General features: G+C 27.3%; 2 protein-coding genes across 3 annotated transcripts; one reads left to right on the forward strand and one right to left on the reverse strand.

Moving 5' to 3' along the window:
- Nucleotides 1-255: 255 nt before the first annotated feature.
- Tusp (WD40 superfamily protein Tusp) lies at nt 256-6,815 on the reverse strand. The gene is made up of 12 exons (XM_015519833.2): nt 6,509-6,815; nt 5,124-5,297; nt 4,322-4,504; nt 4,137-4,244; nt 3,913-4,066; nt 2,686-2,930; nt 2,369-2,584; nt 2,055-2,277; nt 1,720-1,889; nt 1,294-1,649; nt 1,079-1,187; nt 256-1,006 (listed from the first exon to the last, which is right to left on the reverse strand). Exons 1-12 carry the CDS (start codon nt 6,599-6,601, stop codon nt 740-742), a joined length of 2,298 nt encoding a protein of 765 aa, XP_015375319.1. The 5' UTR covers nt 6,602-6,815; the 3' UTR covers nt 256-739.
- A 159-nt stretch (nt 6,816-6,974) lies between these two features.
- Lon (lon protease homolog, mitochondrial) lies at nt 6,975-17,365 on the forward strand. 2 transcript variants are annotated; one of them, XM_015519846.2, is made up of 16 exons: nt 6,975-7,147; nt 7,225-7,715; nt 7,784-7,875; nt 7,968-8,134; nt 9,622-9,791; nt 9,856-10,044; nt 12,217-12,432; nt 12,622-12,710; nt 12,850-13,111; nt 13,179-13,339; nt 13,403-13,676; nt 13,747-13,836; nt 13,916-14,081; nt 14,140-14,360; nt 16,799-16,963; nt 17,034-17,365. In XM_015519846.2, the coding sequence occupies exons 2-16, from the start codon at nt 7,344-7,346 to the stop codon at nt 17,181-17,183; spliced, it is 2,784 nt and encodes a 927-aa protein (XP_015375332.1). In that variant the 5' UTR covers nt 6,975-7,147; nt 7,225-7,343; the 3' UTR covers nt 17,184-17,365. The 2 variants fall into 2 exon arrangements, with proteins under 2 accessions (XP_015375332.1, XP_015375331.1); XM_015519845.2 differs by having other exon boundaries at nt 6,975-7,715.
- Nucleotides 17,366-17,766: the final 401 nt, after the last annotated feature.

A 17,766-nucleotide genomic window follows, 5' to 3' on the forward strand; every position in this document is an offset into this window, starting at 1 on the left:
AATAGTCCAGCGAATTGGTTTATCGAATAGTAAACAATTATGAGTATATACAAATATTTTGTGTAGAATATTCTGTTGTACATTCGTACATATATTTTTTTTAGGGTCTTTAGGGCATAGTATAGCGGTTATATTAAGATTTTCTAGTTATTTTAAGTACCATGGTGATAAGATGTTATGTATTAAAATTTTGGTAGTTATTTTATTGAGAGAATTTGGAAAATGAAAAAAAAAAGAAGCCCAATCTAAAAAATCCTGGATAAACCACTTAATTTATTACTTTAATTATATAATACAGTTTAAAATTCAAGACAAATTTTTATTTATACTTAACCCAATATCTATAAATACACATTATTTAGAGGATACATTTGAATGAAATAACAAATAAAGCAATCTTAATTAATTTTTTATTTTATACTTTTCTCATAATTAATTAAGTAATGCTGAAATACACATGAACACATACAATAAGATATAAGAAATATATTATATTTATTATTGAAGAATGCAATAGCGAATGTTCAGTAAAGCAGATAAAAGTGATATACTATTGAGTATTAATTATTGTAATTAAACAGGTAAGTGTATATTAAATATAATAAGGGACCCTACTTGTGAAATATTGCACTAAATAATAAATTTACAAACAAATTTTTACAGAGTGTTGACATATTGTTATACTTAAAGACACCTGTAAAAAAAGTGCATAAATAAATTGCACGTCGTTTCAATAATTTTACTTGAGCCTCTGTGTTACACTCGCAAGTGCAACTGCAAATGCTTGGACGGCAGAAAATGGGTGTTGAAAGTCTAGAGCAAAATTATTGCGGTCAATGCGCCCAAACTGCATTACTTGTATTCCATCATATTCAACTTGAAAATTTTTTGCCGATTCTTGAGTAACACGACCTCCAAAGTCCAACTGGTAGACTTGAGTCAAATCATTCCAGATGGGTGCTTTGTTTTGCATAACAAATTGCTGTCTTTTGGTGCACATTTCAATCTATAATTTAAGAAAAAATTAAAATATTTTCTATGTTTAAATTTAGCTGATTATATATATTATGTCAATTACTTTATTTTTTATTTGAGATTTTTGAAAAGTTTCTAAATTTTGAAAATCCGGTTCAATTTGAGTTCTGAGGACTTTACGAAAAAATAATGGAGAGTTCATTAATCGTTTCCTGGAAATAAACAAAGTAAAAAATTATTATAAATTTTATTTATAATACAAACATCAGTAATAAACTAATAATTAATAACAATACAATTATTTTACAATTATTTTACCTTATAGGCGATGATAAACCACTTTTCTTTTTAGCTGCAACTGGACTAGATGGTAAACTGTGAGCAAATGTCTCTGAAACCTTAGAGTCTTCGACCACTCTAGACACAGCAATTTTTGGATTTGATGATCCAACACTACAACTTCGTCGTCTTTGAAGTTGTTTTGGTGTTGGAGAATCATCTTCTATTGATTGCCCATCTCCGACAATAGATAGTGTCATTTGACGAGGTTGTAAATGTAAAATGGATGTGCGGTATGATACTCTTCCTAATTTTTGAGTCAAATCATCACACAGACCACGAATATGGAATTCTGTACCCCAAACATTTGCTGTAACTTCTGCCAAACGATAGTCCTACATAATAATAATAAAACAATTGTAATACATTGCAACACTTTTTATATTAATGATTTTATTTAAATACTTCTGGTAACACATCAGTGTAACAATTTAATTGTAATTTCCGATTACAACATGCAGGTCTTGATCTATGTCTATTTTTTCGATGAAGCTTAGGGCTAGAGCAAGATTCAGGTTCAGAATCATCCCATCCAAAATTACTATAAGTTATCTGAGCATTAGCGTATGTTGTATCTATATAAACAAATATACTATGTTAACATTATATGCATATTTAACTTTTAAATTAATAATAGTAGTAGTATATTCTTTAATCATAATAATGAATGAATATGGAAACCATTCTTCATAATATAATTAATTAATAGTAAAAAATGTAACAATGTACTTAGTATTTACCATCTACTTGTGGATCAAAAATCACGAATTCTGGCCGTAGCATACTGATTCGTTTCCCTTTAAGCAATGGCACAAGTCCTCCTAGGTATTCCATGTATAGTACATAACAGACTGGTGGTGTGGTTTCTGGACCATTGACATGTTGTACAACGGTACAATATAAACGGTTTTTTGGTGAGCTACTAACAAACTGACGCAATTCTGACAACTTGGGCACTTCACACTAAACAATATTTTTTATTTATTTAAACAGTATATTACTAAATTGTATTGGTTAATCATAATAATTATTGTAATATTAATAATTTGCTTACATAAATAGTTGATGATGAAATAGCTGTTAAAATTTCTTGAATACTAATAGGAAGTATGTCGTCTGATGGAAACAATGATTCATCACACATTCGTAATGCACAGAGCACATATAAAGGAACAACTGAAGCAGACACACATGCAACATGTATTTCTGGTCCTGTTGCTATAAAAATCCTTCGGTCGTTGTGTGCCCAAGTTACAGCAGTAACTACGGCCTAAAATTTTAAGAATTTTATTGTAAAAATTATTTAATAAATATAACACAATAATAATAGTATAAATAATAGTAATAATAGTATTAAAAATGGGAACTTGCCGAAGATTGAGGCATGTTAATGGAATAAACTAATTGACCAGTGGCAGAATAAATTTGCACAACGTTAGCACTTAGCCTTCCAGGCCTTGAACCAGCAACACAAAGTAACTCTTTCGCATTAGACCATTCCATAAAAATAGGACATAAACCTGTGCGTATTAATACTGGAGCAGGGTCATCAAATCTCCGCATTAACTGAATAGTACCATTTTTACAACAAAGTGCTAACACATGTTTAAACAAATCTGGAAATATATTACATCCAAACAATAAAAAAATCTTAATTTATACAATTTAAGATTCTGAGCGGAGTGAGGAATGTATTGATTTTACCACGATGTGTGTTTTTTTTGTGTCAGTAATCACGTTTTGGGGCAGTAAAAATGCTTCGATTTTCGACTTCAGTACCTTGTTAGATCAGAAAGTGAATCTAGTTGGTACTTAGGGGGGGGGGGGGTCAAAAGTAAAAAAATCTCAATTCTTTTTCTTAATGATCGGGATAAATAATCTAAAAATTAAGGAAAAAACCGGAATTTTTAGGTATAATCACAGTTTTTGACAAAATTGATTTTGATTTTTGATATAACTTTAAAACAAATTCCCATAGATACATGAAATTTTCACCGAATGATTATATAAGTTTGTGAATATTCTATCCACCAAACAATTTTCAAGTTTCGACTTAAGTTGAACTAATTATAGGCATATGCAAATTTTTATCATTATTATTTTTTTTAAAATAAATATTGATGAAAATGTATTTGTTAGGTAGAAAACCTTGAAAATTTAATACAAGGCTCCTAACATATTGTTACAATAGCAATTGAAAAATAAAAGAAATACAGTCACAATTTTTTTTTATTAACACGAAAATTCGCAAATTATTTTAAGCTAGAAATTCATAAAAAATTTTCTTTATAAATCTAAGATTTGAAAATTTAATTAATGATTTCTTATAAGTTTGTCTACATTTATAAAAAAAAAAAAAATGTCCACCGGAAAGTCAAATATTTTAATAAGTATTAATAATAAGTAATAATAATCTATAATATATCCTAGGCAGGTAAACCGTCTCCACTCAGAATCGTTTATCGTATACAATGAAATAATATCATTGAACTAAAATTTAATTCCATCCATTACAGTAACCCACTTGTAACCTACTGTACAGCAGAGTGATATCCACTTTCCCACTTTTTTATAGTTAATTTTAGTCAATATACTTACGATCTGATTTTATTTTGTTTTCATTCATGCAAAACTTTTCACAAGACCAAGACATAGAAGATATTCCAGAATCATCTGACAAGTTAACTTGAGATACTGGAGCTCCATGAATATCCAAAACTTTCATCTGCCCTCTGCTAGTTCCAAAATATACCTAAGTGCAAAATCATATTGTTATTAATAACCAATACAAATTTATATTTATTGAAAATTTAAAAAAATACTTGTTGATCATCAGGGGACCAAGCGCCACATGTAACTGTTCCCTCAGGATGTAACATAGAAGACCAGTACCTGTGACCAGTAACTGAACCAACTAAAACAAACCCATCCTGAACAACAAAGAGGTATACATAATTATATAACAAGAAATATTTAATAATAAAACCATTATTTATATAATACTAACTTGGTAGCATATAAGTGCCAATCTACCATCATGAGACCAACTAAAATAAGTAACTCTAGTATTTCGGTCATTGATAAGTTCAACATTCCAACGACAATCAAACTTAGCCCAAACATTTATAACACCAGAACTATCACATGATGCCAATTTTTGGTATGGTTCGTTCCATTTCACAAGTACAACCTTTAAATAAAAATATTCACAAAAAATAAATGTATAGATAAATGTTTATAATGTGGGGGTCAATTCCATACACTAGAAAATATATAAACTTTTCGGATTAACAGTTTCTAAAGAGGAATATTATATATTTAATGATAATAGCTAATAAATTTAAGCTATCAAAATTGTTCATTAATAGTGATTCATGAAACATTTTTTTTTTTTTATGTGACTTATATACAAATAGAAACCAGTTTCAAGTCTTAAAAAAAATTTCTGTAATATTATTCCTCTTCAAAATAAATTGTTGAGGATTGCCTGGATAAGGAAATTAAAATTATTAAAATCAAGAAAGTGATATATTTAAATTACATATTATAATTGTTAATACTCACCAATAATCAAATGAGAAAACCCAAATCAATAATAATAAAAAAAAGTGCAGTATTCAAATGTAACATAAAATTGCTGTAAAACTAAAAATAAATAAAATAAAATATAAAAATAAATAGCTAAATAATTTATAATTTTTAAAATAAATAATACATTCAAATAAAATCATAAAAATATTGCATTGCATTTATATAAGTATAAAAAAAAAAATTATAAATGTAATCAAGGAAAAATACAAGCATCATACCTTGGCATGATGATTTCTTAAGTTGTAATTAGTGCGGAGTGGTAATCTTTCACTGTTTGGTCCACTATTTGATGGTATAGAAGTAAACGTAACACCAACAACTCCTTGAGAATTTCCAGTAGCCAACCAACCTTGTTTATAGTAATTATGTCCATCCAAGTTCCATCCTTCTGCCTATATTTTTATTTAGAAAAATTTAATTTTTTTAAAACTTAAAACATAATACAACAAAAACATTTTGACCATAATATGTTTTCCAAAATCTAATATAATTTGTTAGGCTCTTTTTACCTACAAGTAATTTATTCTATGATATATATACAAATATATAATGGTTTTTCATATATATATTTTTGTTTATCATAGGTGGAAAATATATATTTGTATGAACATACCTAATTAACTCCATTTTATTATAACATATATATATATATATTAATAATTAACAATTATTCTTATACATAAATTTACCAACATATTAATCTAATTATTACACAACATGTAATTTTTTATTTGCAATTTTAAACCTCAAAATCTTTTAATTTTCCCAGACCTTGTAAGTTCAAAGGACAACTTGTTCATCTTAGTATACTAAGAGTATAAAATAAAATATAAATAATATTATGTAGATACACTAGAAATATTCAAATAAATGCAAAATACAGAAAATAGGTATGTATAAAATCTGAATTGTTTATTATATACATAATTTAATAAGACAAGAAAGAAAAACAGAAATCAGGAATTATTAGTTTAATTTAGAAGTTGAAACCATCAAATCATTTTAAAATGAAGAAGTCTGTATCATAAACACACCATGGCTAAATATAAATTATTTAGCCATGAGACTCTTATTACAATGACACTATGACTGTAAATTGTAAATAGTAACAACGTTCGACAAATAGCATCAATATTATTCTAAGATTTGTAAACTAAGCATTAAAAAAGTATTGAGATGGATGTCTGAAATATGATCATCTTAAAGTAACTCAAGGATAAATTGGTTCTTTCTCATTAAGTTCTTGGATAAAATAACTTTTCTTAGGATGGTTTACAGGCTGAGCTTTCAATTTAAATAAAACAATATTATACTATTTGTTTAAAAATGTAATAAATGCACCTGGCAAATCTACACATTTTTCCAGTAATAACTACCGAAAAAAGTCATACTGTTCTATCGATTGCAGTTTTGAAATATTCGGTAAGATCTACATTAGATGAATCTTATTCTACCAATTCGAATTCGAATAACAATAATAATAATAGTAACAATATAAGTATTTTTGCATACATGTTATTTTGTTACAAAAAATGTCAATTTCGATTTAAAAATCAATATACAGTTTTAAGAACAAAACTATAATTAATAATTTAAAACATACTTCTGCATTATCCGGAACTCTTCCCATCCAGGACAATGACAATATGTCACTGTCACATTTTGTGTTGGCTTTCTTCTCAAACCTGATGTGCATTGTAGAATATAATTTCAGTTACTCGAAAATATCATTTTAGTCAAAGGGTAGGATGGTTGAAACTTAAAACACAAAAATCGTTTAATTATTAATAAAAGCGTATCAAACTCTAGAATCTACACCGTTACTATTTACTATAAATTATAATAGTATAAGGCATAAGTATTAAGTATAATACAAGACACAAGTACTCAGAAAAAAGTAAAAAGGTAATTCATAAAGTTATTGATTATAGATAACACCAAAAGTACATAGTTAAATATAAAATAGTTTGGAAGGTAAGGTTGTGATAATATTATTACAAGGCAAGGTGAATATAACTACACCTTGGTTTAAGCCATAAACCGCGGGATGGGTTACATTGGTTTTTGAGGTTATCGTATTTATTCAAAAGTCAAAAAATTGTAAATTGTTTAAAATTTTTAATTTATTACAAAGGCACTTTAAATTTATTGGCTCAACTTGTGTGTGTACTCCATATCCGGTCTAATTCCATCTATCATCATCAGCCCATTCAAACTTCTAAGTGACAACTATTCAGCAAAAGTATATGTTTTGTTGACATTTTCACTTTACACTGATAATAATGTGATATTATGTAGAAGTAATACTTCCAATTTCAGAATTCTGATGTAATCAATTGATGAATAACAGAATAACAGTCAAAACTCAAAACAATCAATACCTACAACTGAGAGTATTAAAAATAATAGTGTCTGTATTTTAATTAAATCCTAGTGAAATGTTGCTTCGAATCTGCCAAGCTGGTTTGAAGAAGCAGTTTATGGTCGATCTTCGATTTGTACGATATGCTAGTGTTATAATTTCGAACAATGATAGATCAGCATTGGTTCAGAAGAACCATACATCTAATCGTCTTTGTGTTGTTCCTTCTATTAATGTCCCAGTACGTTATAGAAGGTTTGACAATAAAAAAGAAGATGATAATCCAGAAGAAGTGGAAGAATCTCAAACTGTAAGAGCTGTTTATGATATTAAGTCTAATTCAGATACTTCAATTGCAACTATTCAAGTACCAGATGAATTGCCTTTCCTACCGTTAGTCACAATAGCAAAACCACCATTATATCCTAGATTGTTTAGAATTGTTGAGGTTAGTATATATAATATAATTTCTCTATAGAAAATATTTTAGAGTATGATGGTTATTTTCTTTCACAGATCAGTGATCCTAGATTGATTGCATTGATCAAAAGAAAAAAAGCTTTAAATCAACCTTTTATTGGTCTTTTCATGAGAAAAAATATTGATACGTAAGTATTTTTGTTGCATACTATCAATTAATTTGATAGTAAATATGATTTCATTAGATATTTCATATAGAAAATATATTTTTTATTTTTAGAGTTCCAGATAATATTGTTACAAATATTGATGAGGTATACAGTGTTGGGTCACTTGGTAGAATAAATGAAATGCGAGAATTTGGAAATAAATTACATATGCTTATACAATGTTTTAGACGTATTAAGCTAACAAAGCCACTTTTTGAAGACCAAGATATTGATAAAAGTAATGCTTATTTTTTAACTTTAAAAATGTACTGTTCATCTTATAATTTTCAACAAATTTTGAGTATGGCATTTAAAAACAAATTACTAAACATAATAGATACTTTTTCAATTGAATTCGCTCCATATTACAAAAACGACTTGTTTTTAATTTATATTTTCAATGAATATGATATTATATTGTGAATCCTAAGACTCGTTAATATATATATTTTTTTTTTAATAAAAAAGAAACATTTAAAATCTGTGCAGTAAAAAAAAATTTACAATAATAAATATAAACAATTAAGTAAACATATAATATGAAACATGGTGACGTGGAGAAGAGTAGCTATCCAGTGAGAGGACCTTTTAGACGTATTTCGGCTAGATTTGACAAAACCTTATTTAAACTAAAAGGTCACGGCACCAACACATTTTAAAATTGCGATGTGGGTTGTGGGGAATTGTGACTATCTTGTGGAGCAATTAGTGGATTATGATACAGAAATAATTTTGAGTAAAACTTTTTATAGTGTGTTTTAACTACATTTTCAACTGATTCGATGTTTAGGTCTTTGTGTAGGGTAAGATTTGAGACATACTATGGAGCGGAGGGAAATTAATTGGAAAACTTCAATTATTTTAAGTTGTGATGGTTTGACACAGCTCTATTTTTAAGCTCTGTATGACCAAATTTGTCTTAACAATGACTGGTAGATAAGCATTTTGTTATGAATAGGAAGTTAGCATCTTAGTATAGGTCTTAGTAAAAGAGATCTAGAATTTAGAATCTTTCTTTTGGATATAAGGTGAGGATCCCAGGTTAATATTTTATCTAAAATAATACCAAGATATTTAACTTTGGTTAAGGAAGAGATAAAAACTTTTTGGAGGGAGAGACTAGGCATTTTTTTTTTTGAGAGAGAGAGTGAAGAGAGCATATACTAATTTGTCCACATAATTTTAATTTTCCAATTTGTGGACCACTTTTTTATATGATTGAGGTGAAGTTGAAAAGCATTAAGTGATTTGATCGGAACTTTATTTAAGAATAAGATAAATGTATTATCAGCATAGATAGCTAAGATAGTGTTTCGAGCCAGGGATATGTCTTAAGTGAAATTATTATACAGGTCCGGAGAGAGATCACTTCTTTGCAAAACTTCTGTTAATGCTGTTAAGATTGGAAATAGAAATGAAAAATAATTACTGTGACAAACTTTAAAGGTTCTATGTTCAAGATATGAACAAATTAGTAAGTATATGGGAGCAGAGAGCAGTAATTTTTATTTTATTTTTGGGAGTTAAAACTAAATTCAAAAATGATTTATGAAAATTGCGACAACAAATAGCCAAGGATAGGCTAGTATATGTTATGTAATTTAACACTTAAACCTAATTGATAATTTTACTGTTAAAAATGGTAAATTATCAAATTATGATTCATTTATTTTTTTTAATTTGCTATCAATAATTAATTTTTTAAATTGTGTTAATCATTTTTAGTCACAAATGATTTGACCAAGCGTAATAAAAAACAATCTCGTAATAAGGGATCTTCAAGCACACCTGAAATAGAGCCAATTTCCGAAGTAGAAAAGACACAGGAACAAGTGCTTATGATTGAAGTAGAAAATCTAAAAGATGAACCTTATGATAAAACAATGGAAATTAAAGTATGTCTGTAGTGTTCATTGTTTTTATATCAAAACAATTACATTAATTAGTCATTTTTTTTAGGCATTATCTCAAGAAATAATCAAAACTATTCAATCAGTTATTAGCATAAATCCCATATATAAAGAAATATTACATCCAATGTTGCAACATGGCAATGTATCAGATGATCCTTCATATTTATCTGACATTGCAGCTGCTATAGCTGATTGTGAAACTCATGAATATCAAGAAATTTTAGAAGAAACTAATGTATGTACTTCACATTTGCATATAAATAATAATTATAGAAAACCCTTTACTTAATAGATAGTCATGGAACCATCTAAAGTCTCCATTACATTTAGGCTTTAGTATTATTTTAGTTAAACTATTATGTATCTAATATTGTACTTTTGTGAGATAAAAAACAGTTTGTAAATATTAATCATAGACATATAAAACAACTAGATAATAAACCACTGCATAATATTAAAGTCAGCAGCCATATTTCAATAGAGCAATGTTAACTATTATATGAAACTATGAAAAGAAATAAGTTATCTGTTTTGTCTTCAGTTAGATATATTATCTATTAAGATATTTCGTAAATATGCCTTGATGGTATATATCTGCATGACTTAAACACTCCTATGAAAATTTTATGTGCAGTCCGCTATCTAGTTGTTTTATATATCTATAATATTAATTCATATTAAATTTAAAAACACATATGGTAGATACACAAAACATATATTTATTAATACATGCAATGAATGTTATCGAAAATATGGGAGTATCGAGTTTATAATCAGTTGTAATTGTGCTTCGACGTCATGACTGCTGACACTGTATGTTTAGTTATTGTTGGTTTTACTTCTAAATTAAGTATAGAAAGAAAATCAAGAAAATTTGTAGCTGAAAAAAGAAAATTTCTTCCAGAATGAATTGATTTATATTGCTTTACATAACGTAACGGTGTCGAGATTTTTATTTTATTTATCATCATCCAGTGGCTTATTTGATTTAGTTGTGTTGTGGGAAGGGGTGACACCAAAATTATTGTACACAAATTTAAATTCTACCCTATTTATTTTATCATGAACTGTTATTTTTATTTTTATGTCTAATGAAATTTTCTAGTAGAAATAATGACAAATATTTTAATTTCAAAGAAATTCATTTAATCTTGTTTATACTTTTCCTGTATAAAAACCAATAATTATTGATGTCATGGGGGGTGGTTGACGATCGGCTATGATCTATTTAGATTGTTAATAACATAATGAATGAACAAGAAAAATTTAAAGAGGCTTTTATGAGTGTTTCGTGGATTCTTCTTAAACACATAACACCGTTTACTAAAGGAGATTTAGTCAAAGAATGTATAGTCAAAGCAGAAAATGTGTTTTTTCTAACTAAAATTGATATTATGGAGACTACTCAAATATTCTGTCATATTTATCCTTTAAGAAGATGCTATTACCATATGTGTTGTCTCTGTCTTACAAATGTAAAACATTGCAAAAACTGTTTTACGTGGAAAAAAACCACTTAAGCTGTAATCCAAGCTATGCAACCAAAATTTCACACTCTAAAAAAAAGAATATTTACAGTGTAATGTTGCTCTTATTTTTTAAATATCATAACTAAAAAAAAATTATTCAAGTTTGAAAAACTTAAAAGTAATGAATTCTTACACAATAAGAACTTTTTTCGTATTTGTGGTATCAAAAATTAAAAACATTTTGCACAGTAAATATTCTCTTCTTTATAGTGTGAAAATTTGGTTTTTTAGCTTAGATTACAGCTTAAGTAGTTCTTTTCAGCGTAAAATAAATTTTTTAAATTAAAGTTTTAACATTATAATTATTGGTATATTAACCATCACATTTTTTCACAGTGACATAAGCTGATTTATAGTTAAAATATATAGCCAATATTGAGTGGTAGGTCAGGTGAATTACACTAGATCAGTGAGTATGAGGTAATAAACTAATTCAATTTATTCAATTTAACGTGCTTTACAATCTCTAAAAGTGTATGTTATACTATATAAGTATTTAGTAAATACTGTATAGCCACTAGGTACTTAACTTCTAATAAACAGTGAGTTATATAACATTTTTAAGTTCGGCCTCTATAGGTAACTATCTGTAATTAGTAATTAATATTATATTTCACCTATTTAGTATAAGTCCAAATTTGAAACTTTCTATGGCTTAATATTAGTATATAATTTTCAATTAAATCATGTTTTTTACTTGTTTTTATTAATATTGTATTAGTTATTGAAAAGTATGTCATTCAAATGTATTCAGTTATTAATTAGTATAAATAAATGAACTTAGAAATTTAAGTTTAATAAGTTATTATTTTACATTATAATTATAATATTTATATCATTGTAATTGATTTTCTAAGCATTTTTATAATTCGTTTCAGGTTCCCAAACGTCTTTTACTTGCACTTGGTTGCGTAAAAAAACTTTTAGAACTTAGTGAAATTCAAATAAAAATTAGTAAAGAAGTTGATGAAAAAGTTAAACAACAGCATCGTAAATTCATTCTTCAAGAACAATTGAAAGTAATAAAAAAAGAACTTGGCCTTGAAAAAGATGATAAAGATTCGATTGTGGAAAAGTTCAGAGACAGAATTAAAGTATGTTTTTTTTTTCTAACAATAATTGTAGGTAGGTATTTACTATGTTTTGATAATTTATTACCTAATATAGACGTATGGTAATTAATAATTATACAAAGATATTAAATTTAAATAAATATTTAAAAATGTGAAATTAATGTAAAGCAATTATACTAAAGTTTGTATTAAAAATTCTTTAATTTAAAGGAAAAACAAGTACCAATTAAAGTTATGGAAGTTATTGAAGAAGAATTAACTAAACTCTCGTTTCTAGAACAGCATTCATCAGAATTTAAGTAAGTGATTGTTTTATATTTAATATGAACTAGTTTCTATGTTTTTGTTAAACATTATATAATTTAGTTATAATTTTACTAATAAACATTTCATTGTTATCTTAGTTATGAATCTGAATTTTTAAATTATATTTTTTAGTGTTACGAGAAATTACCTTGATTGGCTAACACAGTTGCCATGGGGTACAACAAGTAATGAAAATTTTGACTTAAAAAGGGCAACAACAATTTTAGACGAAGATCATTATGGAATGGAAGAAGTTAAAAAACGAATTCTTGAGTTCATTGCAGTAAGCAAATTAAAAGGTTCAACTCATGGAAAAATTCTTTGTTTCCATGGACCACCAGGTGTTGGTAAAACAAGTATAGCAAAATCAATTGCAAGAGCCTTAAATCGAGAAGTAATTTGATTTAAATTATAAAAGTATTCATTCATGATCCAAAATAATACATTTTTTTATTATATAGTACTTTAGATTTAGTGTTGGTGGTATGACTGATGTAGCTGAGATTAAAGGTCATCGTAGGACCTATGTAGGTGCCATGCCAGGTAAAATGATTCAATGTCTAAAAAAAACTTCAACTGAAAATCCATTAGTATTAATTGATGAAGTTGATAAAATTGGGAGGTAATAAAGCTACAAAATCATTATATAAGTATTGAAATAAAATTTTTTATTTTTTATTTTTAGGGGACATCAGGGAGATCCTTCATCTGCGCTTTTAGAAATGCTTGATCCCGAACAAAATGCTAATTTCTTAGACCATTATTTGGATGTGTCAGTGGACTTATCAAAAGTACTATTCATTTGTACTGCTAATGTAATCAACACAATTCCAGAGCCCCTCCGAGATCGTATGGAACTAATAGATGTTTCTGGATATGTAGCAGAAGAAAAAATGGCTATTGCAAAACAATACTTAATTCCTCAAGGGCTTAAATCTACTGGCCTACAAAAAGAACAAGTAAAATTTATAAATTATAAAATTATTAATACATTTATTTCAATACTTAAAGAATAATATGTATTTATAGATAGAAATTGCTGACGATAGTTTATCTACTCTTATAAAATCATATTGTCGTGAAAGTGGTGTACGTAACCTACAAAAGCATGTTGAAAAGGTATTTTTGTTATATTCTAACTTTCTAACCACTTTTCCAAGTTTTTTTTTTTATTTATTAGTAATTTTATATTTAACAGATGTTACGAAAAGTCGCCTTGAAAATAGTTGAAGGTGAATCAGAAAAAATAATTATTAGCAGTGATAAATTATATGATTTTGTTGGAAATCCATTATTTACAAAAAATAGAATGTATGAAGATCCAATACCGGGAGTTGTTATGGGATTGGCTTGGACTGCTATGGGTTAGTTAGTAATATTTATCTGTAGTTATATAATAATTTCAATAATACATTTTTGCAGGTGGTGCTTTGATGTATATTGAAACTGAGTGGACAAAAGACCCAGCAACAATTACAGACAAGGATAAAGTTGTTGGAAACATTATACTAACTGGTCGCTTAGGTGAAACTATGCAAGAATCAGCAAAAACTGCATATACTGTGGCAAAACGATTTTTAAGTGAACTCGATCCACAAAACCAATCACTGTTGACTGGAAACGTACATCTACATGTTCCTGAAGTAAATATTATTTGAGTTGCAGAAAATATATGAAATATACTGATTATTTAACTAAATATTTAAAATGTCTACTAGAGTATTACATCTATATTTATTGTTAGTTGTACTACTACCAACGCCCTTGGCACACGCTAAGTAAATAACAAATAAAGTGGTGGCATGACAGCGTATATATGAGGTGTGACAATAAAATAACGAGACTTTCTAAATATAACCTAAACTATTAACTTTATCTATAAAACGTTTATTGCTATATGATAAGAAAACACTTATCTAAAATCACTAAAAACTTTGATGAAATTTGTTCGTTTTCTTATACATTAGTAGCCTTGTTATTAGTGCGAGTTCAACTACATTGCTAAAAAATGTTAGACATAAAAATCGAACAACATGTTAACATTAAATTTCTTGTGAAATTAAAAAAAAACTGCTGCCGAATTACAATTCTAGTATGTTGTGTGAAGTTTATGGTAAAGAATGTTTATCAAGAGCTTAGGTTTTTGAATGGCACAAATGGTTTTGTGGTGGAAGAGAGAACGTCGAAGACGATAATCGTTCTGGACATCCTACCACGCCTTCAACAAACGAAAGCGTTGAAAAATCGACAAAATTGTCGATTAAGTGTTAGAGCTATAGCAGAGATGGTAAATATTGATAGAGAAAGTGTTCGTAAAATTTTAGTTGAAAATTTAAATATGAAAAAAATAGTGCTAAAATGGTCCCTAAGAATTCAATTGCAAAGAAATTTGTTCAGACACCTTAAAAATCATCAAAGACAATCCATCTTTTATACACAATATTATTACATGTGATGAAACATGGATATTTACATATGATCCTGAAACTAAAAGGCAATCCATGCACTGGAAGACACCAAGTTCCCCAAGAATGAAGACAGTACGAATGAGCAAGTCAAAATTCAAAGCAATGCTCATTGTTTTCTTTGACATTAAGGGAATAATTTTTGATGAATGGGTTCCTAGTAAGCAAACAGTAAAGCAATATTATTGTAAGGTGGATTAATTAAATTAAGAAACCGTGTTAGAAAGAAGCGTTCTTCACCAAGACAATGCTCCAGCTCACAGAGCACTTTCAATTCAACGTTTTTTAACTGAAAAAAATATTTCTATACTTCAACATCTCCCGTATTTGCCAGACCTTGCTCCTTGTGACTTCTTACTCCCAAAAATTAAAAGCTTATTAAAAGGAACCAATTTTCAAAAGGTTGATGACGTAAAAATGAAAACGTCAGAACTTCTAAAAGGGCTGACTGAAAGTGATAGGCAACACTGTTTTTAAGAATGGCAGCGATGTATGCAACAGTGGGTCGATGATGAGGGAAGGTACTTTGAAGGTGATAATCATTAAATTATAAAATTTTAAAAATAAATAACTTTTATTAAAAAAGTCTCGTTATTTTATTTTGTCACATCTCGTATATTCAAAGCTGGCCATTTTAAACAGTGTACATTTTGGCAATTCTTTAATTGAACCTAAATAATTATCTGCAAAATCAATCGATACCTATTAAATTCTAAAAATCAGAAAAATTGTGCAGATGATCCTTTTGAAAAAATCATTAAAATTGTACTGTTAGAAATTTAATTATTCAATGAAATGTGCTAACTTTATAATGAGTAATTATCATTAAATCTTGGATCAAAGCGACCACATCTCACATTGTCATGACAACCGAATCTCCTACTCCATTTTGTGTATGTATTACAAGACCATGGTACCTTTGGGGGGATAAAATTACAATGTATTTCATTATTGCTATTTCATAACAGCGATTAGTGTGTTATTACTGTTGAAATTACTGTGTTCGTACTTCAAATAAGATAATATTTTGGTATTATTTAATTATAAATATGACAACTTAGGTGTATAAACAAAGAATAAAAAATTAGTATTATCACCACAAAAACATTCTGTTGAACTCTGTGTAAAAAACTGCCAAGTTAAAAAAAAAACTTTGTTTAACCACTATAATGATTGAATAAATGCTAAGTGAAGAGAATTATAGTACACTTATTTGTTTTAATAATTTATTTACCTGGTTAGAAATTATTTTTAGTTGATATTCCCCTCATGATATTTTTTAACTGTTATGAATTTCTTATGCCTTTTGTTTATTTTATTTACCATATTATATTATGTGTATATAATTTCTTGCCAAATAAATAAATTATTGAAACAAAATAAGCGTATTTTAATTCAATTAATTTTGCATTTATTTATGATATTACATCTTTATGGCACTTAAAGATCTCTTTTTTTGTTGTGTTGAATACAAATACAATCTTTAAAAAAATTTTCTTCTCACTACTATTTTATATTGTTGGTTTCTAATAACTAGGTTTACTTAATTTAGTAAATTTTATTATTATAGCAAATAATTTGAACATTTTATTTTTTTTGTAATTACTATTATGTAGGGTGCTACACCTAAAGATGGACCCAGTGCTGGATGTACAATTGTTACTGCTTTGTTATCATTGGCTTTAAATATTCCTATCCGGAACAATGTTGCTATGACAGGAGAAATCTCTCTGAAAGGAAAAGTTATGCCAGTAGGCGGTATTAAAGAAAAAACAATTGCTGTAAGTAAATAAAAATTTATTTCACCTAATACCTACACCTTGTGTAAAATGTGAAATGATTTTTTTTTAGGCTAAAAGAGAAAATGTTAATTGTTTGATACTACCTGAGGACAATAAAAAAGACTTTAATGAACTTCCGAAATTTATAACTGATGGGATTGAAGTGCATTTTGTTTCATACTATAAAGATATTTTTAAAATAGTCTTTGAAAACAAATAATACTATTCTTATTTTTTAAGTTTGTTAAAATGAAATCTTTGTGATATCAATATATATATATATATTTGTAAATAGAATAGATTTTAGTATTATTTTGAATAAAATGTTGTGAAACTGTTATTTTATAATGTGACTTCTAAGTTATAGTTTATTATTTGATTAAAATAACTACTTTTCAGGAAGTATTGATAATATTTTTTGTACTCAATTCCTTTAGAACCCAAGTTTGAACCGCAAAATGTATTATTCTATAACAAGGGTGGAGCGATAGATCCCCTCATTACCTTATTTAAATTCTGAGGAGAACGATGAATATATTAATTTTAAAATGATGTGTGTTTTATTCCATGATCACTTTTTGAAGCAGTAAAAATGATTATATTTTCTAATAGGAAAATGAAATTAGTTGGTACAAAGGTAGATTAAAAATGAAAAATTCTCAGTAATTTTCAAAAGTTGAGGAAAATCAGATTTTTAGGCATAACTAGGTAGTTTTCTAAAAAATCAATTTTGTTATTTGTAAGTAAAAAAATAATTGTTACATAAAAAGGTGTATACAATTTTCACTTAATAATCATTATCA

Source organism: Diuraphis noxia, unplaced genomic scaffold (genome assembly GCF_037042655.1).
Source record: "Diuraphis noxia isolate RWA-SAM2 unplaced genomic scaffold, SU_Dnox_SAM2 contig0004, whole genome shotgun sequence".
NCBI lineage: Eukaryota > Metazoa > Arthropoda > Insecta > Hemiptera > Aphididae > Diuraphis > Diuraphis noxia.